This window comes from Chionomys nivalis, chromosome 20, assembly GCF_950005125.1.
Source record: "Chionomys nivalis chromosome 20, mChiNiv1.1, whole genome shotgun sequence".
NCBI lineage: Eukaryota > Metazoa > Chordata > Mammalia > Rodentia > Cricetidae > Chionomys > Chionomys nivalis.
Window position 1 is genome coordinate 31222833 of NC_080105.1, and position 25694 is coordinate 31248526.

General features: G+C 45.6%; 1 protein-coding gene across 2 annotated transcripts in view; it reads right to left on the bottom strand.

Moving 5' to 3' along the window:
• The window catches only part of Acsl1 (acyl-CoA synthetase long chain family member 1), a 68634-nt gene that overhangs the window by 24089 nt on the left and 18851 nt on the right, over positions 1 to 25694 (bottom strand). For both annotated transcript variants that reach the window (XM_057752379.1, XM_057752380.1), the window contains exons 2-5: positions 22394 to 22620; positions 8097 to 8211; positions 4431 to 4495; positions 674 to 775 (exon numbers count right to left, since the gene is read on the bottom strand). In XM_057752379.1, the coding sequence (XP_057608362.1) occupies positions 674 to 775; positions 4431 to 4495; positions 8097 to 8211; positions 22394 to 22588 (477 nt within the window). In that variant the 5' untranslated portion in view covers positions 22589 to 22620. The remainder of the gene's footprint in view (positions 1 to 673; positions 776 to 4430; positions 4496 to 8096; positions 8212 to 22393; positions 22621 to 25694) is intronic.

The following is a 25694-nucleotide window of genomic DNA, read 5'->3' on the forward strand; positions in this document are numbered from 1 at the left end:
TCACCAAAGCCAGCTCAGAGTGGGTATTTCACGGTATTTTAAGTTTGGAAATTCGACCAGAAGAAAAGTTAAGGCCTTTCAGAAAGAAAAGTTTGCTACTAACAAAAATATATCCACAATTTCTACTCTAATTTATTTTATTTTTTTATTTATTTTATTTTATTTTATTTGGTTTTTCGAGACAGGGTTTCTCTGTGGTTTTGGAGCCTGTCCTGGAACTAGCTCTTGTAGACCAGGCTGGTCTCGAACTCACAGAGATCCGCCTGCCTCTGCCTCCCAAGTGCTGGGATTAAAGGCGTGCGCCACCACCGCTCGGCTCTACTCTAATTTATTAATAATTTATTAATGCCTTTTATCAAGCCACAGAGGTACTTGAAGGGAAGGGACTTCTGATTTGACAATTTTTCCCTAAGGATTTTGTTTGATGACCTGAATTAATAAAAACGTAAACATACAAACAAATTATGGGGGGGGGGCAAATGACTTTCTTTTTCTCTTGAAAGCTTAAGAAATTCTCAGTTTAGGTTTTTAAACCTATAACATTCTAAGTAAAAGCCACAAAGCCTTATTCCCAGCAGAAAACAGACAACAAAATCTAGTCCCCAGCAGCTACAGGTGTGAAATCACGGAGAACCGTGGGAGCCCTGTATGGCAAAGGAATCATGGTTACTACCTCAGGTCTATTTTGAGAAAAGATGCCGATGAACTGCTCTGGGGAGGCCTTGAACCCCTTCTGGATCAGCGCGGAGCCTATGCACTCAGCCAGTTCTTCAACCTGCAGGAAGAGGAGCAGCCATTAGCAAAGAGGAGCGTTCTCACGGCAAGGCCCTTAGGAGCTCACAGGTGACATGAGTGTCGGCTGCAAGTGGAGCTATTAAGAGGAGGGGAGCTAGCCCTCTTTAAAAACTGCACAACACAAGGTCTTATTCACCAACACAGCATTAATGGACCTGGATATAGGACTCCTGCAAAGCAAATTATTCTGTTTGCAGGTCCCAGGTGACTACAAATCAGGGCTTTCTATGTATGTAGTTTCTATTCTAGTGTTACAAAATGAGCATACAGACACAGTTTCCTTTTCTTTGGGGGAGGTTGTTGCTGGTTTGTACTGCTGAGGGGAACCTAGGGGCATGCACACGCTAGGCAAGCATTCTAAAATGACCTTGTCCCCAGTACTTGACTTCTTCAGCTGGTTCAGGCTAGCCTCAAGTTCAGAGTCCTACCCGTCCAGCTGGGGGGGGGGGCATCACAGGTATGTATCAAGAGGCCTGGCTAGACTTTCCTTCATTTATAACTTTGAAAAGTGACCAAACCCCTCAAAACCTGTCATTAGAAACAGCTTTTACAAAAGAAAAAAAAAAGACTAAGCTTTTATTTGTTTGTTTGTTTGTTTGTTTGCTTTGTTTTTCAAGACAGGGTTTCTCAGTGTAGCCCCAACTGTCCTGGAACCCACTCTGTAGAAACAGGCTGGCCTTGAACTTATAGAGATCCACCTGCCTCTGCCTCCCGTGTGCTGGAATTAAAATCACTGCTGGCGAAGGCTAAAGTTTTCATCTACAATCCCATTCTTGAGAACTTCGTTTTGGTAAATAATACAATCTTAGGAGGAGATTTTTAAAGGCATTATATGCAAAGATACACATTTCAAAATTACCTAAAGTTGAATAAAGCCAGGGGGAGGGGGGAATAAAACCCGTTGGGTGGTGAAGCAAATGAAAATATTTCCCAGGAAATGACAGCTAGGGTAGCTGACGAATATTATAAGGATGAGAAAGGGACCGTGCCTAGGGCAGTGTCGGCTGTGTTGATGAGCAGTGAAGGCAGAGGAGAGCCAACACCGTGAGACCAAGTAAAGCCAGCCACGAAACGCAGGATACACATCCACGGCTACCCTCTCACCACTCCTATTCTACAGGCATTTTTAATAATTTTAACCTTAAAACATTAGGCCGGGTGGTGGTGATAATCCCAGCACTTGGGAGGCAGAGGCAGGCAGATCTCTACAAGTTCGAGGCCAGCCTGGTCTATAGAGCGAGTTCTAAGACAGCCAGGGCTAAGAGAAACCCTGTCTCGATACAGCAAAAAAAAAAAAAAAAAAAAAAAAAAAGAGGACCTTAAAACGTGGAGTTCTTTATCCTCAAGAGTATTCTGAAGGCATAGCATGCCTATAGGAAAACAGCCATGCCAGCCTTGTTAGGAATCCCGTCAGTTCTGGTACACAACACTTTGCAAGGCCTAAGGGACTGAGAGTGATGTTGGCCAGGTGACAGCCGGATGGCATAGTGTCTTCTATTCTTGGCCGGTTCACAAGTCTGCGTTGATTGTCAGGGACTGAAATCTGAGAAATGCCTGCAATTGCTCGCAGGGCTCAATGGGACAATACGCATACATTTATGTTTCTAGAAAGATGGTCCATTTTGCTCTTTAAAAAAAAAATTCAAAAAGATTCTTACTTTCCTAAAAGTCAGGCTTGTTAGGTGAGTAAAAAGTAAAATGAGATAAATATCTCTACAAAGCCAAAGCTGGCTTCAGTGCCATCCAGCTCTGTGCCTTTGCCAAGCCTCCGGCAACACCTTCAGTGTGTCCTGAACACCAGTTGGCAACAGACGCCTTTCTTCTCCTGGCCAACAATGACAGAAATAACGCAGAGAGCACTAGAGTAATCTGTGGGGCCTGAGGGCTGCCGCTCGGTGCCCTGTGCCTAATACATGGTCTTGTTATAGGGACTCTGGAAGCAATTTTCTTAGTGTTTTGAGGTGGTCTCACTCTGCAGCCCAGAGCTGGACTTGGCCTCAGCCAAGCTGGCCAGGAACTCATGATGATCCTCCTGCCCCAACGTTACCAGTGCTGGGAGCACAGATATGAGTCAGCACTGACTAATGAAAAAAAAAAAACAACTGGATAGAAACTGGTTTAGGCTTTGGTAAAGTCAAACAGAAAGTGGGAAATCCCTCTGGTCATGTGAGCTCCCAGCTCTGTCCAGACAAGGTATTAAAAGCTGATCTCTCTTGTCTCTCTTGAGAGACAAAGACTACCTAAGCAAAGCGTTGGGCATTCTTGTCCACCTTCTGAAGACAGAAGAGGACAAATCCAGGGCTTCAAGCCAAGAAGCTCTGACAGGTGCTCCTCCCAGGCTGGGGTTTGTGGCTCCAGAGGACAAGTCCCTCCATGTCCACACCCTCAGACAAGCCAACTACTAAAAACAAAGAAGGAGAAAGTCAGTTTGTGTTCCTGAGCGCCAGAGGATTACCTGGCCCCAGAACAAGCAGCAGTGGAGTCCAGGGACAGAAAGCCATTTCCTGGACAGCTGTGTAGGAAAAAGGAAGGCAGCTAAACTGTGCTCGCAGCTGCGCCTGCCCATCCCGAGGCCAGACCGGAAAAGCAACAACAGCTTCATTCTGTGTAGCCATAACGAGAATAAAAATATAAGGGGTGACGTCTTCCCGCTTTGCGACCCACCACTTACAAACTGATTCAGACAGTTACAGCTGCTGGTGGGTAAAGGTAAGTCTGAGCATAGCCAGATCCTAGCTTACGATTTATGCAGACAGAGAGGGGTCTTCTCTGAACACCTGGGCTCATCCCTATGCCTGCCAAGGAGTTAAATGTCACACCCTGGAGAGCTGGCCAAGGACAGTTTTGAGGATCAATGAACAGATGCCAACTTGCCCACAGCACACCTGACTCTGGTCTTGCTTTTGCCACTCACACTATACGAACATGGGCAAGTTACACCTTTTCAAGGGCATGTTTTCCTCATCTATAAAATAGGGGGACACTCCAAATTGGGGTTTCTAAGTTTCCTAACACTCCTCAGGCAAAGATGAGTCATCCTACGCCAGGGATAGGTGTAGGGGTAGCATTTGCTTCTGGATTTCTAAAATTAGCTGAAAAGTTATACTTTCCAATAAATCCATATAGGTTGCCAATCAAGTGCTTCAATCTATCAGTTAGAGTTTCCGGGGATTTTCTATGCTCTGTTTTTCCATAGATGCTCAGTGGAATTTTTGAGGTGCAGCATGTTGCCTGCTCCAGCAATCTTTCACTAGTGTGCTGAACCAATCTACAGAGCCATTCGTACCGTTGGAGTCTGAAATGGACCCCACAGGTTCATGTGTTTGAACACTTGGCCCCTAGCTTGGGGCAGGACTCTGGGAAGAGGCAGAACCTTTCGGACATGGGGCCTAGCTGGCGGATGTAGGGTCACAGGGACTGGCCTTGGGTTTAGGCTAGCCCTGCTTCAGACTGGGCTTGGCCTTCAGAGTTGCTGAGATGTTAACAGGCTGATTAATCCACCTGCAGAGCCAGGCACCCCGCCTCCCTCACAAGAACTGAGCACCCCACACCCGAGCTTAAATCCATCTCTTCTCTATTTGGTTGCTTACGTTGATTACAGATGTGAGGAGAGCTATCAGAGCGACGGAACTCACCTGCTTGTAGGAAATCCATTCATAGGGCTGGTTTGGCTTTCTAGAACCTAAGCAAGGGCCATTGTCTACAAAAAGAAAAAACAAAGATGAAGCAAAAGATAGATGGCGTTGACCTTTAACTATTCCTGCATTTTATTGGCTTTTCTCTTTATTCCTCAAAATATCAAGTAGACTCTAGTCTTCAAAGTAGAAATGGTGAGTTCAGATTAGAAATGCCCCCCGCCCAGTATGAAGTGATTTTTATGTTTTTATTTGCTCTGCTTCTTAAAAACAAGGGGGTTGGAGATAAACAGAGGAGAAAGGTGGATATTAATATGACCGACTATTTTGTTGTTGGGTTTGAATTTTTGGAGACAAGGTCTCTCTGCCACATGGCTCTGGCTGTCCTAGAACTCACTTTGTATGTAGACCAGGCTGGCCTCGAGCTCGCTGAGCTCTACCTGCCTCTGCCTTCAGAGTGCTGGTGTTAGAGGTGTGCACCGCTACACGCTTACAATGACTTCCAAGAACATTTAGCCTGTGACTTCTTCCTTTAAGCCAGTGGCTGAGTGTAGCTACACACTACTGTGTTCAGAAGAGGCAGCCACTCTGGTGAAGCTTCAAGCATTCTGACTCAGAATGAAATGCTTCCCCAAGAGCCGTGCATTGGAGGCTCAGGTCCCTGCTGACTGGCTACTGAGAAGTGATGGAGGCCTGAGGGTTCTGACCTAATGACTGGGTTAATCCCTCCATGTGCTTGTAACATGATGGAAGCATTGGGGATATCCCTGAGGATAACATCCTGCCCTGGCTGCTTCCTGCGCCCTGCCCCAGCCCTGCTCCCATCTCCTACCCCAGGGGGAGGAAGGGAAGGAAAGTGAAGATACCACAATGTCTAGGCTCCCTAGTCCCAGTCTGAATCTGTAAAGGTGTTCTAATCTGGTGTGGGGACATGGGAGGACTGGCAAGGAAGACAAAGAATGGTTTTGCCAGGGGCTGTGACAAGCCTGGTCCTATCGCCTAGAGAAGTGTGGCACAACAATGAATTCAAGTGTCAGTTAGATGTCAAGAAAATGGGATGACGTGAGCTGGCTCACTGACCGTTCCCTAGTAACAGAGCTGACAAAAATGGTCCTTCCAGACTTGCTTCAGTTTATAGCACTATAACCAAGGTTCAGGGGACACGGGAGGGTCAGCAGCTCTGTTTCTCAGATGGGAGACCCCTCAGCTACAGAACTGATGCCATTTTGTTCCTCAAGAGCTAAGACGGGCAAATTGCAGCCAAGGACCACAACGAGCCAATGGCTGTTTTTGTAAACAGTGTTAGTAGATCACAGCCTTATCAACTCATCCACCTACATCTGAAGCTGCAGAGATTATATGGCCCCAAACGCCTAAAGCCTAAAGTACTTACTGTTTGGCTCTTTATGGGCACAGCACACTGATCCCAGCTCTAAAACTGTGGCTAAGCAGCAGCTTACCTGCAAACTTGAAAACCATCCATACCCAGGCCCTGCTGCCAAAATCTGATATAACTGGATGGCTTTAGTATATTTAAAAAGTGTCCCCAGAGGACACTAACACACAACTAGGTGCATCTTAAAAACATCAGGTTTAAGGGGGGGAGCGAGAGAAATGGCTTAGCAGTTAAAAGCACTGGCTGCTCTTCCAGAGGACCCAGGCTCAATTCTCAGCCCCCAAAGTTCATCTCTTAACTCCAGTTCCAGGAGGTCTGACGCCCCCTTCTGGCTTCTGTGAGCACTTCATGTAAAGGGTGCACAGGCAAAACAGACAACATAAAAATAATTCAAAAAATTAAATTAAAATTAGGTTTAAAAAGCTCTAGGCAAGCTTCTCCTGCCATTGAACAAACTTTTGACCATCTACGCAAATGCTGGGCCTTTTTCCTCTATAGTATTTTAATCCTGAGAGATCTTAAGAACACTAATGTTTAGAATAAAATGTTTCTTGGAGGAAAAAAGAAACATTGACACAAAAAGCAGCTGCCTTTAATCAATGCATATTAAGAAAGCTTACATTTCCTTTTCCTGTGATTTATGGAGGATCACTCATTTTCCAATTAGACAAGAGACAACAGAACAAAAAGTTGTCTAAGAGTCAGAGGTACAGTGTAAGTAAGCCCCATACTTCTAGGTACACCACACGCTGTCTTTACAACACATACATTTTCATGGAGCTTGATGCTGGCCTGCTCTACCTCAGGGAGATTTACTGTCATTGATAAACTCAGATCTTGATGCTAACTTCAAAAGGTTCATGCAGTCAATGATACACAAGGAAGTTTGCTTTCTCTTTACAATGGGCTAATGAGTCTTTTATAGGAATATCTGGCCGAACACAATGGGCTGAATAATCAGACTCACCAGTGTCGAGCAATAAACAGCAGGTACTTCTTGAGTGCATACATGTCTTATGGGGCACAGAGGAGCAATCTCCCTCAGTTCCTGGCTAAGACCACAATCTAGCTACCAGTGGGAAAAACCAGAAGCTGACGTATGGATCTTAAGATCCATTTCTATAATGAATCATGAAAAAAAGCAAAAAATAATCCTTAAAAAGAGTGTTGCTTCATGGACAGTACACTAATTGAGTACCTACTGTGCTCAGGTTCTTCATGGACAACACACTAATTGAGTACCACTGTGGATAGGTCCTTCATGGACAACACACTAATGGAGTACCTACTGTGCTCAGGTCCTTCATGGACAACACACTAATTGAGTACCTACTGTGCTCAGGTCCTTCATGGACAACACACTAATGGAGTACCTACTGTGCTCAGGTCCTTCATGGACAGTACACTAATGGAGTACCTACTATGCTCAGGTCCTTCATGGACAACACACTAATTGAGTACCTACTGTGCTCAGGTCCTTCATGGACAACACACTAATTGAGTATCTACTGTGGACAGGTCCCGTGTCAGTGCTGTGGGGAGAGCAAAACAGAAGGGCATGTTCTCAAGGAGCACAGGCTGGAGGGCAAAAGGCAGGGCATGCCAGGTGAGTAGCTGTGTACGGTGAGGGGTTATCGCCGAAACGGATGTGAGATGCTGAGAGGAAAAAGGGGAGATGCCCCACGGGGACAGGAGTGGAAATGACACACCAGGAAGATGTTTATAGAAACAGCGAAATGCAACAGGGTGTTAAAGGTACCAACATGTCAAGAACACGAGAGAGGGTGGGGAGAGCAGATTTATGATCTAGAAAGGAAGTGCATGAAGACACACGTGGAAGGACCAGAGAGCTGGACAGAGGCTATAATGGAGGCAGGCGTTTGGATAGCAGGGGTTCTCGACGGTGTTTCTGATGGGGTACAGCTTCCCTGGAAAGTTAGTAGTTCTCTCAAAATATGTATGTTAGTGGCCCAATACATTCAAAAAATGATGGACCAGGGCCAATTAAATATTAAAAAAAAACACACAGGAAACATTGGAGCCCAGTACATGTGATTCTCCATCAAATATAGGCTGTATTTGGAGATGGAGGACATCTGGAGGGTCCTATGAGCTTTGAGATTGGCTCTAACAAGTTACAGGAGACAGGACATGGACAATGCTGGGTATATGGAAGACTGGCAGATGTGCCTTTTTGCAAGGAAGGCTGCTCATTCCTCATGAGAAACAACAGCAAAATGTCAGTCACGACAAAGCAGCTACGGGCTTACTTGACACCTGAAGGCCCCTCTGGAAGCCTTCGTACAATGTTCTGACATCATCGTAGATATACACCAAGAGCTTGTCATTGTCGAGGAGCGCTGATCTTCGAGCACCATCAGTACCCTATTGGGAAGGACAGGGGGCAAGCAGGATGTTAACAAGAAGCCCACAGCATGTTGTCTTTATAGAGGTACATACTGCGGCCAAATGAAGCTAATCAACATGCCTATTTTTTCCCCCCGACGCTTGCTATTTATTTGCGGTACAAACACTTAAAATCTCCCACCCTAGCGATTCTCAGGTAGATAATACACTATAATGAATGAAGGCCATGATACTGCAGAAGAGGTTCTGTGAGTCTATTTTCCCTACTGTGCACCATCAATACATGCAATTACTATTCGTCAGTTAGATGTAAATACAAAAATACAAACTGCTGTGCAGTGAGTAGCAGCTGAAGGAAAAGGGGCAGAATTTGTCGATGTGTTAATGTAAGCCAGCTGTTCCCTTGAAGAACCAAGGCGGCTTTGGAGAAGCGAGTCTAAGACAGCATGGCCATGAATGGAATCTTGAGGAAAGAAGATGGACTTAAAAAAAAAAAGCTGCTCACAGATTTATAGGTACTTGCGCTGCCAGACACAGCTGAAGGGAGGGAGGGGACACCAGGACAATGCCACCACCTTGCATACTCCAATTGTATCCACCAACAGAACAGAGGGTGATCCTGTCAGCTTGGGAGGAAACAACAGCTGGCTCAATTTTACTTCCACGAACCCCTCCACCCTTCCATGGGGATCCCTACAGCTACTGCTCCCTCTCATCACCAACTGCAACACAGTCCGCGGGAACCTTCAGCTCCACGAGCGGCACCTCAGCCATCAGCACTAAATGAGTGTGAGCAGACGCAAGTCTTTCCAGGTGTTTATGGGCAGCTTGGACAGGTGGGCACATCTGCTGCTGAACACCTTCATCTAAGCTGTCTCTGTTGCTGGGGTCTAAATACAGCCGCCACTTACAGAGTCCTGACGGCGAACAGATTATCAGTTCCTAGCCCCCCCACCGAATGGGCAGGAGGAGCTACTGAACTCTCTAAGAGATACTACAGGGGGTCCAGAGCCACAGGAACCCCTCAGACATTCCCTCTACACTGGAAGGGAAGACGCTCAACTACTAGGTTAGTGCCTTCTTCCTAGTTCACATTTTAAAGGGGAGGCCCCTCCCATTTACAACAGCCAGGAAACCCTGGAGGGAAATTAGAACACGATATGAAACGTCCAGTACCACAAGAAAGGACTGTCCTAAAACCGAAGAGATCACTTCTGGCTTGAGGTTTGGTTAAAGAAAACAGGAAACTACCCCAGCAAGCCGGGTCAAAGAGCAGCCAGAGTTCAAGTACAGGCACCCTGGCTGTCCTATGCTGTCCAGAGCTGCCCCACTGTCCTTAGAACACGGAGCTCAGGATGGTGCCTCTCATGCCACTCACCTACTCATCATGACAGGGAACTATCCGTAGCGTTTCTCAATACAATGCCATCTCTTTAAAAGTGAAGATGACACCTGCATTCCACAGAGCAGCTCTCACGGCCCTAAGTGGAGCAGCTGAGACAGGTAAACAGGGAGCCTAAGACTTCTGCTATGGTTTGAATCTCAAATGGCCCCTGCAGCTTCATGTTTTGGATGCCTGTCCCCGGGCCAGTGGTGCTATTTTGGAAGGTTGCTGACCCTTAAAAGGTGGAGCCTATCTGGCAGAAGTAGGTCACCAGGTATAGGCCTTTGAAGGTGACAGATCCTCTATTTCCGCCGGAGCTCCCTGTATCCTGTCTGCCATGGCATGTCCAGCCCATGACACACAACCCCACTGCTGTAAACTAAGCTGCTCCATCAGCCTTCTCTAACATGGGGGACTGACACCCTCTGAAACCATGAGACACGGTTCATGAGCTTCCTTCTGCCCCTCAATTCATGACACAAAACTCATACAGAAATGAACACCAGGAAAACGGTGCTGTGGCTTTGACTGAATCCGACTCTTGGACTGCTGGAAGGATCTGAGGGGGCAATCTGCAAGACTCAGGAGACAAATTAAGAAAGCTTAACGAGCAACCACGGAGGGAGTCTGGAAGATGAAAATGCCTCGGGACTACAGACGGTGAAGATGCTTGTGGATTTTCAGAGGGACGAGGGTTCCACTAGGGATCAGACGAGAATTCATGTGTAGGACGTTCTGGTTAAGAACGTGTCTATGCTTTTCCCACATCCAGAAAATAAACAAATAAATGAAGCTGAGCTAAACAGTAACAGTACTAACTAACCAGTTTGGAGAAGAAAAATGTGAAACTATATAACTTTAAGGTGCTGTATGGTTATTGCTAGCTGCTTTTTTTTAGTCAGCTTTACTGTGAGACTTGAGAACAAAATGATCTAAAGAAAGAGAGAGAAAAAAAAGAAAGAGTTTGGCCAGAATGGGATCCTATTTAAAGTTGTAAACAAGGTAATCGCTAAAGAGATTGACCACTAAAGAAAAGCCAGGTAATGTTTACCGGGACAATAGAAAAGGAGCCCTGTGGACTTTTCAAGAATTGGAGACTTCACCCACGAAAAATTCCTGGATCCTGGGTTTTATATATCTCACTATCAAATTATGTATACACACCATTTATATATCTATCACCACCATTTACATAACACACACCATCATATACATATACATGACATGAAGGTATTTAGGGGAAGGCAGAGGGTATAAGAGGGAAGGTGGTTCAACTATATTTTATACTTGCATGAGATCCTGTACCATGTGCTGTGCAAACATACCAATACCGAAGAACTAAGTTAAAACAAACAAAAAATAAAATCTATGTCTAACCCCAAAAACTCATTTTGAAGACCTTCCTTTAAAAAAAAAAAAAGCTCCTTGTGAAGCGGAGAAGGGGGATATCTCACAGGGCCCCACCCATACACTAAGAACTCAGGCAACTAAGGCATGCTAAGAGCAGAAGAAAAAGTCCCCCAATGAGTCCCATAACTGATTATCCAATACCAAGTGGTCAGCCCCCAAATCATATACATATAATTAACACTAAATGGTTTGAGCAGGTTATATTATGTTTAGAGGTGTGTGTGTGTGTGTGTGTGTGTGTGTAACAATAACAACTAAAAAATGGGGGGGGCACAAGCCATAATTTTGAGATGGGGAATACGCAGGGGGTTGGAGGGAGGAAAGGGAAGGAAATGATATATTTTAATTAAAATATAATTATACAAAGGTAACGTATTTTTAAAGCTATGATAGTAAGTAACATCACTTTGTGGATATACAAATTCCCTTGTGAATAAAGGCAATTAAAATGATGGAGGCTGCTAGGGAAAAATGAATACTAGCCACTAACTGTGAGAACAAGAAACCAGCTTTCCTAGGGTGCTTGACTTGCACAGAGCTGCATAACAAAGTGTTTTCCCAGGTTCCCCAGAACTCAGAGGCGACTGTAACCACAGTGCACGAGGGAACAGGTACCGCTCAGGCTGAGAGCGGCAATGTGTGTTGTCCTCGTGGTACTAGCTGTGTGGGCATGCTAGAAGTATGGAAGCATGGCCGCTTCCACCAAGAGTTTTCAGAAACTCTTGTGAACCAGGCAATGTATATAAGTGTCAGATTTGCTGCAGGGGACCCCTGAGAGGTCAGGAGATGAAGCTATGAAGGTGAAGACTAAGTTACAACAGAGTTCCGGGATGTTGGAGAGGACTAGAACATAGGCTGTCTGCCAAGGAAAGCTTTAAGCATAAAACAGACCCGTCTCAGGACAGAGGCTGTGTGTGTCACTTGTGGCAAGGACAGGGGCTCCTCAAGTCCACTGGAGCGTACATCATACAACATGTGCCTTTCATACTGGACACAGGGCTACATGATTGAATACTTTCCCTGTTGGCTCTGGGCCTTGCTTTGGTCCCCACCCCCTTGCTCCCTTTCATGGGGTGTTTGCTCTGTGTCGTTGTATATTGGAAGTCTATAGTTTTTGTATTTTTTAGGAGCTAATAGCGAAAAGACTGCTTTGGGTCTCGGTAAAGACGTAGACTATTGGTCAGGACGGAACTCTAGGCTGAACTAACTATATTTTATGCTAAGAGATGATCAATGTTATGGTTTGAATCTGGAGTGTTACTCCACTGGCTCAAGCTTTGATTATGCGTTCTCTAGTCAGTCACTCTCTTAAGAGGGGCTGTGGAACCTTTCAAGGTGGGGCCTAGTAGACAGATGTGGGTGATGGGGTAGGTGTTTCAAGGTGTATCTAGTCCCTGGTTTCTGGCTGGCTCTCTACTTCCTGTCTATGGGAACATAAACACGAACTTCTTCAGCCCCATGAACAGAGTGCTCCACAATGCCTTCCCTGCTGAAACTGGGAAGCCGTAATCATGTCAGGACACTGCAGTGCAGAAGTAACTGAGACATCTGCCCTCGAGTGACCAAAGACTCCAAGGCTAATCAGAACAAAACAAGGAAATCAACAAGGACAGGCAGGAGTAAGTCTGGACCCTGAGGGGCACAGGCTGAACAGGTGTCTTTTCTAGAAATAAACTCTGGGTCTCAAAGAAAGATTCCATCATTCCAACTGGAGTATCTGAAGGTAGACTTTACTCTTGACCAAGAGGTCACACTCAGAAGAGTGATCACACACACGTGCATGTGCATTCATGCATGCATGCCCCCAGACAGACAGGAAATGCACTTGGTGAGGGTGTGGGGGGTGGAGGAGTTGGGGGTTGGGGTTGGGGTGTGGGGGGGGACTTGTGTCCTTTCCCCATTGGCAGGAGTAAGACCTCACAGTCTCATCTGATTACCCAGGCTGTCTTAAGGTCATAAAATTCCTGGAATGCAGCAGGAGGCCTTATTGTAACAAAGGTTTATCAGTTGGGGGTGGTGTGGAGGGAATTAAAAATTTCCATTAATGTTTTTAAAAGGTGGGGAAGATAAAAAAGTTTTATAGTATTTAATAAAAAGACTCATACTCAATATTTCTTACTTCTTAGAGACCACGTCTACAAAATACAAACTGGGGGAGCAATTGACATTTTTTGGGAAATAGAGTGATGCAGGCTGAACCTGAAACTCTGAGGGTGTGATCCAGCAATCAGGGTTTCAACAAGGCTGTCAGAGATCCTAGTCCTGCCCTACAGAGAAGCAGGATCCCAGGGACAAGTCCCAAGCAGGGGAGTGGAGCCGATCAGGGCAGCACTATAGAAAGAACCTACCACAGGTAGTGTGTAGGAAAGACTGTGGGGTGGCCTAGAGAGAAAAGGATTTATGTGGGCTCAGTCTAGGGCAGTGGCCTGGGCAAGGGCAGTGATGCCAAGAGCAATCTGTCATTTAACAGAGAAAAGGGAAGAATTAAGGCATGGAGAATCACAATTCCAAGTCCTGGGGAAGTTTGAAAAGCAGATGGGATTTAGCTAGGTAGTGAGGACCACAATCCTCAGGACAGGACAACCCTCTCGGTCTACTTCCCAGCTCTCCAAAAACTGCTCTAGAAGGTCACTGTAGAACAAGACTTTAGCTAAATCAGTTTTTAGTTAGGGTTAAGCTTTTGGTGCCATCTTCAGGACTTTGGGAAAGATGGAAGCAAAACTATCAAACCAAACCTAAAGAAGTTCATTGCACTCCTAATAAAGCCGTCTCTTGACAACATAACCCAAGGACAAGGTGTTTATTATCAGCCTAATTATTAATTGAACTAATTAGCAAAGGCTTGAAAATGAAGCAGTGAGGAGATGCCAAGGAAGGAAGAGATACTAACTCTAAGGGACAGGTAAAACTGGGCAAAAGGTCCCATTGTCCTCCAAACTATGATTTGGAGAAGAGGGCAGTGAAATAGGGAGAAACACTAGACAGTAAGCGCCATGCTTTGAAATTTGCTCTATGAACGATCACAGACTCCTCTAAAAGAACCATTATCTGGGATGAGTGGGAGTGTTCCTATCCTTCCTGAATACAAATGCTACATGGAAGGGCTGGACATTCATCACCTGAGTTATAAACCTACAGCAAGGAGGCCTGCACCCTGCAGGCTGACAGCTGAGCCAGAGTGCTCAGATGTGCCACAAAACAGAGCCTTTAATTACTAGGTTATCCAAGTCCACAGATATATTTCTAGGAACAGCTGCTACTGAAATGGAAAATGTCTTAAGTGTGGCCCTCTAACATAACCTGCAGAAAGGAGGAGGGGTGAGGAGTGGGCTGTGCTCAAGAAACAGCCTGACATTGCAGAGCCTAATCAATCAAGACTGGAAAGCAGGGGAATTATGGGTCTGCTTCAATGTGGATATGGTTTTCCAAATTTAAAAACCAAAGAAGATGAATCCAAAGCCAAGGCCTTTGCTACTATTATATTCTCCAACATCTATAGGGTCCCTTTGGGATCAGTTTTTCTATACATTGAATTAGTAAATACAGTCGAGGTTGAATTAGGCTAAATTCGAAAGTAAAAACTCGAATTAACCCTTGAGGAATGGGGAAAGGTAGGGACAGGAAAACAGGGAGTGTCTATGTCTTTGGTGGATCTGGAGAACCACCAGTATTTGACAGGCGGTGGTGCGCTATTCTGGCCTACCTTCATATTTAAAGTACAGCAAATTATGTCCCTGAGGATTTCTTAGAGGGGTCCAACTTTACATTGAAGTCTCATTCATCTTCATCTATAAAATGCATATCTACAGAAACATAAATAAAAAAGCAACCCAGGAAGATAGGGGACCCAGCAGAAAGGAAGAAAAAGAGAAGAAAAGGAAGTGGGGGAGTACCTTCTCAGGAGACAACCTCAAGTTTTAACGCTCAACCCATCCTAAGGAGAAAGGCAGCAAACAGAGTCCACTCCTCCCTGCACTACGCCTGACATCTGCCACTTGGTTGACATGCCGCTTCCCCGCTCACACACACTTCTTTTCAGAAACAGGATGAAACTGCTTTTCAGCGACAGTAGATCTTATCTCCGAAAGGCCAGCCTGTGGGTGGCACCCCATACTCTGGTGACCTCTGAACAGCAATGGACAAAGTATTCAAACAACATCCCTTAACTGTCTCAGTAGGTGAAGGGCAGAGGCTACAGGGCAAGGGTCATGCTTACTATTTAACTATGGATCATTACTCCCAGGGGCAAAGACACTGTCCTGTCGGCGCTTTCCCAGAGCTAAGGGAGAGTGTATGGGGCCTGTCAAGGTCAGCCACTGCCCAGTAGGGACAGGTTTGCTGACTCGGTCCCCTCCTCAATTCCCTGTTTAGAAGGGAGTGAGGTAGAGCTCCAAATCCAGCTAGTCTGGTGAAGAGTTCTGCAAGCAGGCTCCTCCAGACTTGCCCATTGTAGCCTTCCCTTCATGCTTGAGAAGACAGGGTCTAAACAAACACTGCCCTCTAACCCTGAAAGCCCTTGACACTTTCTGAAACTAGTTAGTTCTCTACTTGCTAATTTCCTGTGCTGTCTACTATCCCAACCAGAGGATTCGTTTAGGAGAAATTGGGGAGGAGGGACATAGCAAAAATAAATTATCACTAGGAGAAAACTCAGCACACACCGCTCTGACTAAAGGAGACTGTCTATGAAGTTTTTACCTAGCCCTGTAGACCACACAAGGCACCAGGCTTCACCTCTGCTGGCAAAGGGACTGCAGCTCCAAGTCCTACCCTATGTGACTCCGCCTCTCGGATGTGGGTGCTCAGTAGGAGTATTTTGCAGGAAGCACCGAGTGGTGACCAAACTGTCCCTCCCATTTGGCACTTGTTGGCCTTATTTGGGGGTGCATGTTAAAACTTAAGTAAATATAGAAATCATTTCTGTCACTTCAGTGTACATACATCTCTTGTCTAATGTGGTCTATAGCAGTTAGCATCATTTATCTGAAATCATGTGTGTTTCCAGAACTGATTTATCATATTCCTATGCAATCGGCCTTTGCTTTCCTTGGGTATGGAGAACTCAGCAACATACCAACATGCAGACACACTGCATATTCTATAAGTTGTTATTTAGGGTTTATTTATTTTTATGTAGATGAGTGCATCTACAGATGACTATGAGCCACCATGTGGGTGCTAGGAACCGAACCCCAGTCATCTGTAAGAACAAGTACTCTTAACCATGAGGCCACCTCTCCAGACCCAGCATGTACCTTTTTCAGACGAATAATCAACTTCTTTCTTTCCTTAGTTTCCCAAGATACCTGCTTAATCCTTCTGCAGCCTGGTGTTGGTGTGAAGACCAGAAGTTCTGCCCCTAGCTCCCCGTAATCCCTGCCTTGATCTACAGTGCCACCAGCCCACTGCAAATGTTCATTACCAGCCTGACACTCCCTCCTCCCACCCAATTTAAAGGTCCAGGCATCTGCTGCATTGCTCCAAAGTCAGCAGACTCCTCATAGGAACACCTTATATTCAGGTTCCAAGAGGATGAGCATAGTAAAGAAACTATATCCAGAAAGGTTTGATAACTTATCAGAAAGCTTGTTAAGTTTCGAGAAAGGTGTTAACGTCACCTAAAGGCATGGAACACTGATGTCTGCAAACTTGTAGCAGACTCTCAGAAGAGAAGCACCCTAAAAATGCTTTCCTTCCCTCTTATCCCTATTGCCCTGTGAGGACTGCCAGCTAGAGACGCTCAGATGCTGAAACAGCTTTCAGGGAAATGTGTTCAGGAACTCTCTGCGTGGGTGGGAGCAGAATTATGAGGGCAAACACTGGCGCCTCCTTATTTGACCACATTGCACAATTAGTTTTTTGCAATCAAGACCAGGAGAGACTAGACCATGGGAAACAGTGACCAGAACCCCACAGTGACAAATGATTACGTCGATGAACGTGGCTGCCTGAAAACAGGATTCACGTGAAGATGACAGACAGACAGAGTCTCCTCATGCCCGGAGCATCATGGGTACTTCCCGTCCTACACGTGTCTACTAACTGCTCTCTGTTCTGCATCTACAGATGACTACAGAGCAGCACTTTTTATGCCATGTTTCTAAGTAGCTGCAGAAATAACCACATGCTGCCGTGTCCCTGACAGCGCTCAGTACTCAGCTGCTACTTCCCCTTCAGTTAAAAAGCTTTAGTCCTCATCTTACAAGTGGCTTGGGCGTTCCCGCAGACCCTCAGGCTTATGTCAGAGACAGCCATGGTTACCGCTGTCCAAGCCCGTTCCACGGCAGTTTCCACTCAGGTTTGCTGCTAGATGTCCACCTCCTAGCAGGATTTGATGCAGCCCACTTCAACCAGAGCTCCCTGACTCAGCACCGGTCATAGGGTTTCAAGTCCAAAAGGGCATGGCCATTCTTTGGAATCTCACCATTGTTACCTTTACAGGCCTGTACTTTGTTTTATTGCCACAAGTCTGGTGTGAGTACATCTTCATAAAAATGTATCTCTTGTGTTGAAGAAATTGGAGTGGGCCTTTGCACATACACACAGGTAAAGTTGGAAACTTGGGAGAGTGCTCCTACCAGCTACGTGGAAAATCTTACTGTAACATGTTCCACAGATATGTCTAAACATGCATGGACCAGGACGTCTGACTCTTGTAATGTGCACATGAGCTCTTTAAGAACTGCAGGGCAGGAGATGGTAGCACACACCTTCAATCCCAGCACCCAGGAGGCAGAGGCAGGTAGATCTCATAGTTTGAGGCCAGCCTGGTCTACAGAATGAGTTCCAGGGCAGCCAGGGCTGTTACACAGAGAAACCCTGTCTCGAAGAAACAAACAAACAAAAACAAATGACACCTGACCTCTGCCACAGATGGAAAGGCCTTGAGCAGCTCATCTCCCGGCCAGAGGCTTCCCAAGGACAGATGTCTGTCTGTCTTGCCCCAGTACTGTGTACCTCCTGTAGCAGAAGTTCAAGTGCTTGCTGAATGGATGCAAGTCTGGCAGCTGGATTCAGAGAGTGGAGGAAGACTGAGGACTTACACACCCTCTGCATTAGACTTTCTGGAACATATGATTAACACGCTAAGAAGAGTCACTAGTCACATACAGTCCAATATATAAATGTGTAAGTTTCAACCCTTCACGTATGAGGGTCACCAGCTAGCAAGCACCCCAAATATCATATCATTTACTCTGAAGCGAAGTCATCCAACTTGGAAACCAGATGAGTTATACCCAAGGAATTGGTTCTGCAATTTAGAAGCTATGAATCCAAACTTGGACCCACATCTATTAACAAGATTAGATAATCTGCTATAGTCTGTGGTTCACTCACCAGAAGCAAATTCTACCCTAAATTCTGACAGTCTAAAGATTGTTTTAGAAAGGCTAAGGACTTATAGGCATAAATTTTTATTTGTTCCAATATATTCATTTCAATAGCTGAAGAAAACATGAGTTCCCACTGACGTTCTTTATGACCTAGTGGTAGCCGTATGCCTTTCCAAACTAATCCAACACATAAGCCTCTCGGTGCTAATGTCACACTTCTCTTTTCTCTCTGCTGCCTCCTTCAGGAATTCCCATGGATCTCATCTGCACTCTACAGCAGGTTATAGCCCAAATCCTTTGAGCCTCAAAGGTGGGCACACACCCTCAGCAGTATCAGATTCCTCTCCAGTCACATCTGTGTCCGGCCTAGGAGGGTAGATTCAGGTTGGACAGAAAAGCTGGCTCTATGCCTTCCTAGGCTCTCCTACAGATGCAACCACTGGATTCTTAATGGTTTCTGACTCTGTACCCACAGAATTTAGCCACCATTTCTTATCTTTCTTTGATGGTTTGTTTTGTTTTGACAGGCTCTTGCTATGTAGCCCAATCTGCCCTCAAACTTGCGACTCTCCTGTTTCAGTGCTAAAATTACAGGCCCACATACTCGGTTTCAGAAAGGCCTCCTCCTGAGTCCCAAGGTTCCAGGCACCCCCAACCTTCCTTTATCACAGTGATTCACTCTACTCCCCAGAGCCCTGGTCTTAACAAACCAGCAATGAACACATCACAGGCCAGGCAGGCGTATCTTTTAAGCAGGGCTAGGCAGGGACTTTACTTAGGTTATTAGACATAAAATGTGGAGGTTAGCAAAGTCAGATGAATGTTCAGGGCAGTCAAGTCTCTATCTTCCAGGTCCTTCTTGTCAGCCCCAAAGGAAACACTTTTCCCCAAACTGGTGGTCAGACAAAGCCAGCATTCCTCAGAAACTGGTGAAGCCTGTCCCCTATACCAAAGAAGCCATTTCTCATATCACCGGTAGAAAGGACAAATGGCCATCTGTGGTGACTATTGGTGTACCCAAGTCCACACTGGTCTCCAGCCTCCCTCAGTGTCACAAGTACCTGTTAGACATTTCAAAGTCTATCTTGGCATCCTGGCTCTCCTCACCTCCCCCTTCCCTACACTTCTGTAGATCATGGGCTTCTCTCTCCACAGCTATTCATTCTGCTATTCCAGCTCTGCTCTCTGTCTGTCTGTCTGTCTGTCTGTCTGTCTGTCTGTTTTCCTCTCTTTTACCCTCTTTGTTCCCTCTTTTGCCCTCTCTTAGCTTCCATCTCTCACTCCTCCCTCCCCCTCTTCTCTCATTGCCAGTCCCAGCCTGCGTCTACATTCAATCCACTACTTTCCCTCTCTGCTCTGAACTCTTCTAGATGTCTCTGGAAGTTCTCTCCTTCGTACCTACAGTAAAACACCTTCCTTTGACCCTGAGTCTATACACTTCTCAGCCTCCACATGTCTTGATGCTTCCCCTGGGCCTGGCCGCTAACTAATCAATAAAGGCTTCCAGTCACTGTCACCGCTGTGAGCAGCATCTTCACTAAGGGAACATGAGGAAATCAAGCTTGGCAAGCAAGGGCAGGTGAAAAAAAATAAGCAATCTGGTATATCAAGTATGGAGGGAGTTTAAAACAAAACAAATAACCCACCCTCACAAAACCTGTTCTCACATCTGTTCAAAGTGGTGGAGCAGCAGAAGGGTTGATCTGCATGCAGCAAGTGGGTGTTCCTCCTAGCCCCAAGGGAGAGGTTGGTCTTTAGGTAACCAAGGCTCACAGGTGGGCTGCAACTCTTAAAATACAGCCTAATTAAACCATCCTCAAAGTTTCAAGATCCTGAGCCCAAGCCTTTCCTGACGGGTCCACAGAGATACAGTCACATCCTTCCTACCACCCTGAGTGGCCACAGGAAACCTGAAGATGGAACTTACACCCAAGTCCTGGCTTGGTACTTTACAAACCAGAGCCTGGAAACCACTAGGGTGTGCGGGGAGGAGAAGCATCCAGACCAAAGTGTGGATCTCTCATGGTAACATCTGTGTACATTTTAGAGAAAGGGAAGTGATGGAAACAGGATGAGTTAGGAGGAGCAGGGTAAGGAGCAAACGGCAGGTGACCAGTGAGTGGTACCTGTTTGCTTTCAAAGCAGGAAAACACAACAGCCCCCAAACTGTTGCCAGCTGTCAGTAACACCGTAAGAAATCAGTGCTATTTGTCTGTCTTGCCAACAGAGGCCCGTAGAAAAATGCTCCCTATAATGTGTGCACAACTACTGAGTTAGCAGACTCCAACTATGTTTAAACTTCAAACTTTATATTTCAATTTTCAAAAAGCAAAGAAAATTCATTATTTCAAAAATCATTGAATTCTGAAACTCAGATCTAAATCTATTTCTTATAAACAAAGAGAAAAATCAGAACTCCTATGTACTGAGTAGTAAAATTATAATTTCAGTGTTGTGTTTATCTGTAATCTTAAGCTGTTCTTCACAGAATATGCATAATTATTTTACTAAGGAATAGCCGCTACATGCTAAGATGGAACTTTAAAAAGCACACAGTGAGGGCTAAAGAGACAGCTCAGGGGCTAAGAGCACTTTTTGTTCTTCCAGAGGACCCAGGTTCAGTTCCCACACCCACATGGCAGCTCACAACCATGTACAGCCCCAGATATGACATCATCTTTTGGCCTCTGAGAGCATCTGCACGCTATATGGTATGTGTATATACATGCAGGCACACACTCATACATGTAATAAAAATATAAATAAATCTCTTTTAAAAAACACATTGCAGGTGTCCCCACAATGTCTCCTCTAGTGAGAACTGGGAATTCCCAAGAGTTCTTGCTGGATTATTGGTGTCTAAACTCTACTCGTCACCTGCCCTTTTGATAGTGACAACAATGGTACCAGGTGCCAGGCAGAAGAGAAGGAATGTCACAAAGCCACACCCACTCTAGGGAAAGTTGAGTCCTCAATGGAGTGTGGTAAGCTGGGTGGAACACCATCACTTCCCCGTGAAAATGAAGCAGAGAGCCCGGCTTTGTCGGAAGACAGCCCTTGCCTGTATCCGTCACAAATTACCGACACATTTGGTATATTTTAAGAATTTCGTATCAGCGAAGCCCAGAACTTGTTTAAAATAAAACCCCATTAGTGTCACAAAGCTATTGATCTAGCCAGGGCTTTCTGCAGAGAGGCACATTGGTCTGCCACAGCGACCAAAGTGGGGAGAAGCTGGGGAACCTTTCACCTCTCCAACTAGAAGCAGTGAACGTCTGTGTTTCCCAAGCTCTTTCTGTGCTGAAAGTAACAAATGCTGAAAGCTAATCCTGACCATGGCGGAGGAGCGAACAGCTGTAGTGAGGTGCAAAGAGGAGAAGCGCCCTGGGGACTGCAATTAATCACATGTGTTTCTGTGACCCTCGGGAAGAGACCAAGGAAAGGAAGAGGAGACAGGAGCGCCAAGGAAGGAAGTGCATGGAAGGATCTAGAGGCTTCTTACATCATCCCACCCATATTCCTAATCACACATGCTGGCTGTCATGTGCATGGCTTCTTCACCACAATGCGGTACTCAGCGTGAGCACAGATGCCTCCTGAGGGCCGGTTCCTCGTGCCTGTGTTCAACAGCTGCTCATCTGCTGTTAAGTGCCAATTTAGCCTTACCCTGCATGAAACCACGGAGTCCCTTTCAACGGGGTTGAGAATGAGTTCTACACATCAGATGTGCCCCAAATAAAACTCTCGGGACCATCTGGTGACTCTACCCTACTGAACCAGGTTCCACGTTCTCTTTTTCTCCTGGTAGACTTTTCTATTCCGACACGGAGCCTGCACGGGGAAGCTCAGTGTGATTTCTGGAACTATCTTGTGTGTAATGCTGGAGAGACAACTAACCTACTGTACGTTATCTGTTCCCGTGCCCTGCCCTGTAATTTACTTGGCTTCTGCATGGGTTAGCTACCAACAACTTCTCTTTAGAAACTTCTCAAAGACACATAAATGAGGTTAAACTCTTCAGAGAACATGAAGAGAAAGCCCACAAGGCAGACTGGGTTCACCCCTCACTTACCGCTACTTCCACAGATTGCATGGAGAGGTCACAGGGTGGCTTCAGAGCCTTAGGTCTCGTGGCGTACCAGAAAGTGGTGAGCGCGGCAAAAGCTCCAAAGCCCATGAGTGTGTTGGTTGGAAGCGTACGCACATACTGCCGGATGTCAATCAGCTCTGGCATCCGAAAATACCGGAACAATTCATGGACTTCCATGGTTCTGTGCTGGTGATTCCTTAGGCAGAATTCTGTTAGGAGAGAAAGATGCCAGGTTCACTCCAGGGGGCAGAACACATCTCCAGAATTCCCACAGGCTAATCATTAGTGACATGGCTCGCCGCTCAATCGAGGCATTACATCCACAGTCTAATGGTCCCATGGTCAAATTTCATTCTCCTGGTAACACTTTAGCCATTTACTTTTGTTCCATTTCTCCATTATATTGTATGTAAGAAAAGTTTTCAATAACTCCATTAAAAATGCTCAAAGAAGGCTGGGCTGGGTGGTGGTGGCACACACCTTTAATTTCAGCACTTGGGAGGCAGAGACAAGCAGATAGCTGTGAGTTCAAGGCCAGCCTGGTCTACAAACAAGAGCTAGTTTCAGGACAGGCTCCAAAGCTACACAGAAACCTTGTCTTGAAAAAACAAACAAACAAAGAAAAACAACAACAACAAAAAAACACTCAAAGAATTCTTGCCATAAAATGCTCTAGTGACTCAAAAAAGAAGGAAATGACATCTTTTGTCCCTTTCACCTAATCAATCATACCCTCATGGTCAAGGCTAACAGGGATAATATGAGAGAAGAGGTGTGAAGAAGCCCAAACCACCTAAGGGTCAGGAAGTGCTGTTTCTGCCAAGAGATTCCAAAACAAGTTTCCCAACTAGTAAAACAGACCAGCCTAAATTTCAACATGTCTCTCAGCTTCCCTGCAGTAGTCATAAATGTCAGGAGATCCATAATTGGCTGTTCCAGTTAGATCACTTTCGTTTACAGTCCCCAAGATATTATACCTAAGATGAATAAATTAATCAGTGCACATAAACTAAAGCAAACACCAGAAGTCTGGAGAGGAGTTATGGAATTGTATTTGAGAGAAAGGAAAAAGGTACTGAAGACTACACTCTGGAACCAAGGCCTGCCTTGGCGCGCTCCTGGCTGTGTGAATAGTTTCTTCTGCCTTGAACCCTGGTGTGCGTCTCTGTGATGAAAACAGCACCCCTTCCCGTGAGCTTTCAGTCCCACTACAGGATTCCCGGCAGCCAAGGATGGTGCCACACGCAAGAAACTGCTCGAGAAATGTCAGATGCTATCATTTCCTCTACCAAAGCTCTCAGAGCTCAGACTACACAGTTACTGCAGTAATAAAAATGCTTACCTACATTTCACAGAGCCAGAAGAAGAAGCCAAGATACACAGAAGAAAATTAGATGAACATCAATATATATACCAAAGCCCCGAATTGCAGATTATGAGCAATTTATATAGAGACGAGTCTAAAATAATTAAGTGTGCACTGAGGAGCAAGAACAGCTCGAATTTAAAAGCTTATGAATGAATGATTGCCCCCAAGGCTGGTACATGGCAAAGGAAGAAACGGGAAATGAGCCGGGAGACTGCACTAACCTTCTACAGCAATGCAACAAGTGCTCACTCTGCCACTAACGTCAAACAGCATGCATTCCTTTGAAAGCTAGGGCACAAGACTGAAAACATTTTCTTGAAATCTAGAGATCACTTTTTGAAATCAAAACTCTACTATTATGACTATTTTCCCCTCAGAGCAACAGAGTATCAAAGCTGTTTTTCTGAACCAAGGATATGACAAGACCCAACATAATAATACGTTTGCTCAGCTTGTTCAGACTTGTGCTATCACAGCTCGGGGCACGTACACACGTACACACACACACACACACACACACACACACGTGCACACGCACCTACACACAGATCTCAAGGTTAGCAGAGAAAGAACAGATAGGCAAGAGTCTTCAGGTTTTCATTCTGGAAGGAAAGCAGCCGTGCCTACTCACCATCTGTGCCATGGACAGCTGACTGCTAGGTGACACACCACAGCGGAATCAGAAAAGGGCAGTGAGGATGGGGGTGGGGTGGGGGCCAGGGCAGCTCGGCGGCTGCTTACCAGGCCTGCCAAGGTCTTTCAGGGCATTAGTCACACGCCAAGTCCTACCCTGCTGCCCACTGGGCTAAAGGTAACTAGCAGACACAATCCATACTTGACTTCTCAGGGGAACAGAGGGTGGAGGATGGGCCAATGAGGAGCTAGCAGTAAGTCACCCCACTGCTCCACCCATGGGCAGGGACCAGCATCAGTGAGCGTTGCTGCCAGGGGCAGTTCTTCAAACAGACACTGTTTTCATTTTGCTCAGCTTCCCAATAAAAAAAAAGACAATGGATAAGGTTTTTTTTTTTTTTTTTCCAACCACTGAAAGGAAGGATAAGATACAGGATTGTGTGTCTAACCACCATGAGACAGCTCAGAGAGAAAGATACCAAAATACACCCAGAGAGTATTTGTTCTGAATGTATTCATAGGAGCTGAGCTCGTCCTGTCCTGCATATCTGAGTGCCCAGGCTGCGCCACTGTGCTAGGACCTGGGAAGACAGGGCAAAGGAGCAAGTCAGCCTTTCAATGGGTTAACCATCTAATGAGGGACAGAATGGAATGAGCAAAGTCCACTGGGCATCGAGAAGGGCCCTTCTCAGAAATAGTGCCTACGCTGAGACTTCAGGATAAACAGGTAAAATCAGGCCCAGGTCCTATTGGCAGCGGTCACGGAGACTGCACAAACAGTATTATAGCTTGGCATACAGACCATCTTTCTGATCTAACATGCAAATCTGCCTCACTTCCAATCATTCTATTCCATTTGTCTTCATTGCCCTTCATCATTCGGAGTCTGAAGAAGCATTATCCATCCCTTGCCCTCTTCTCTCCTCAATGTCTGGGGAGTAATTTTCATAGCATCTAGATTGTGTGGATTTATAGGAGTTGAATATAGCAGAATTACATTCTTGAGTGAGACTACCAATTCATCTCTAAACAAACAGAGTCACACACAGGGGACTAACTTATCTATTTTAAGCAGTGGCAGCCAAGATATAGAGTGCATCGTGCAAAGAAAGTTTAATAAGGCTGGGAAGAAAAACATTTTAAAAATCTTCTGAGACTCATATATTAATAGCATGTAAGCAAGAACATGGTATTAGGTGCTGATCTGTAATGCTAAGCATTTAAATCCACCCAAATTCACTGGTAGCATTATAGACCTTTCTTCCTTCAGTTCAATGCTGT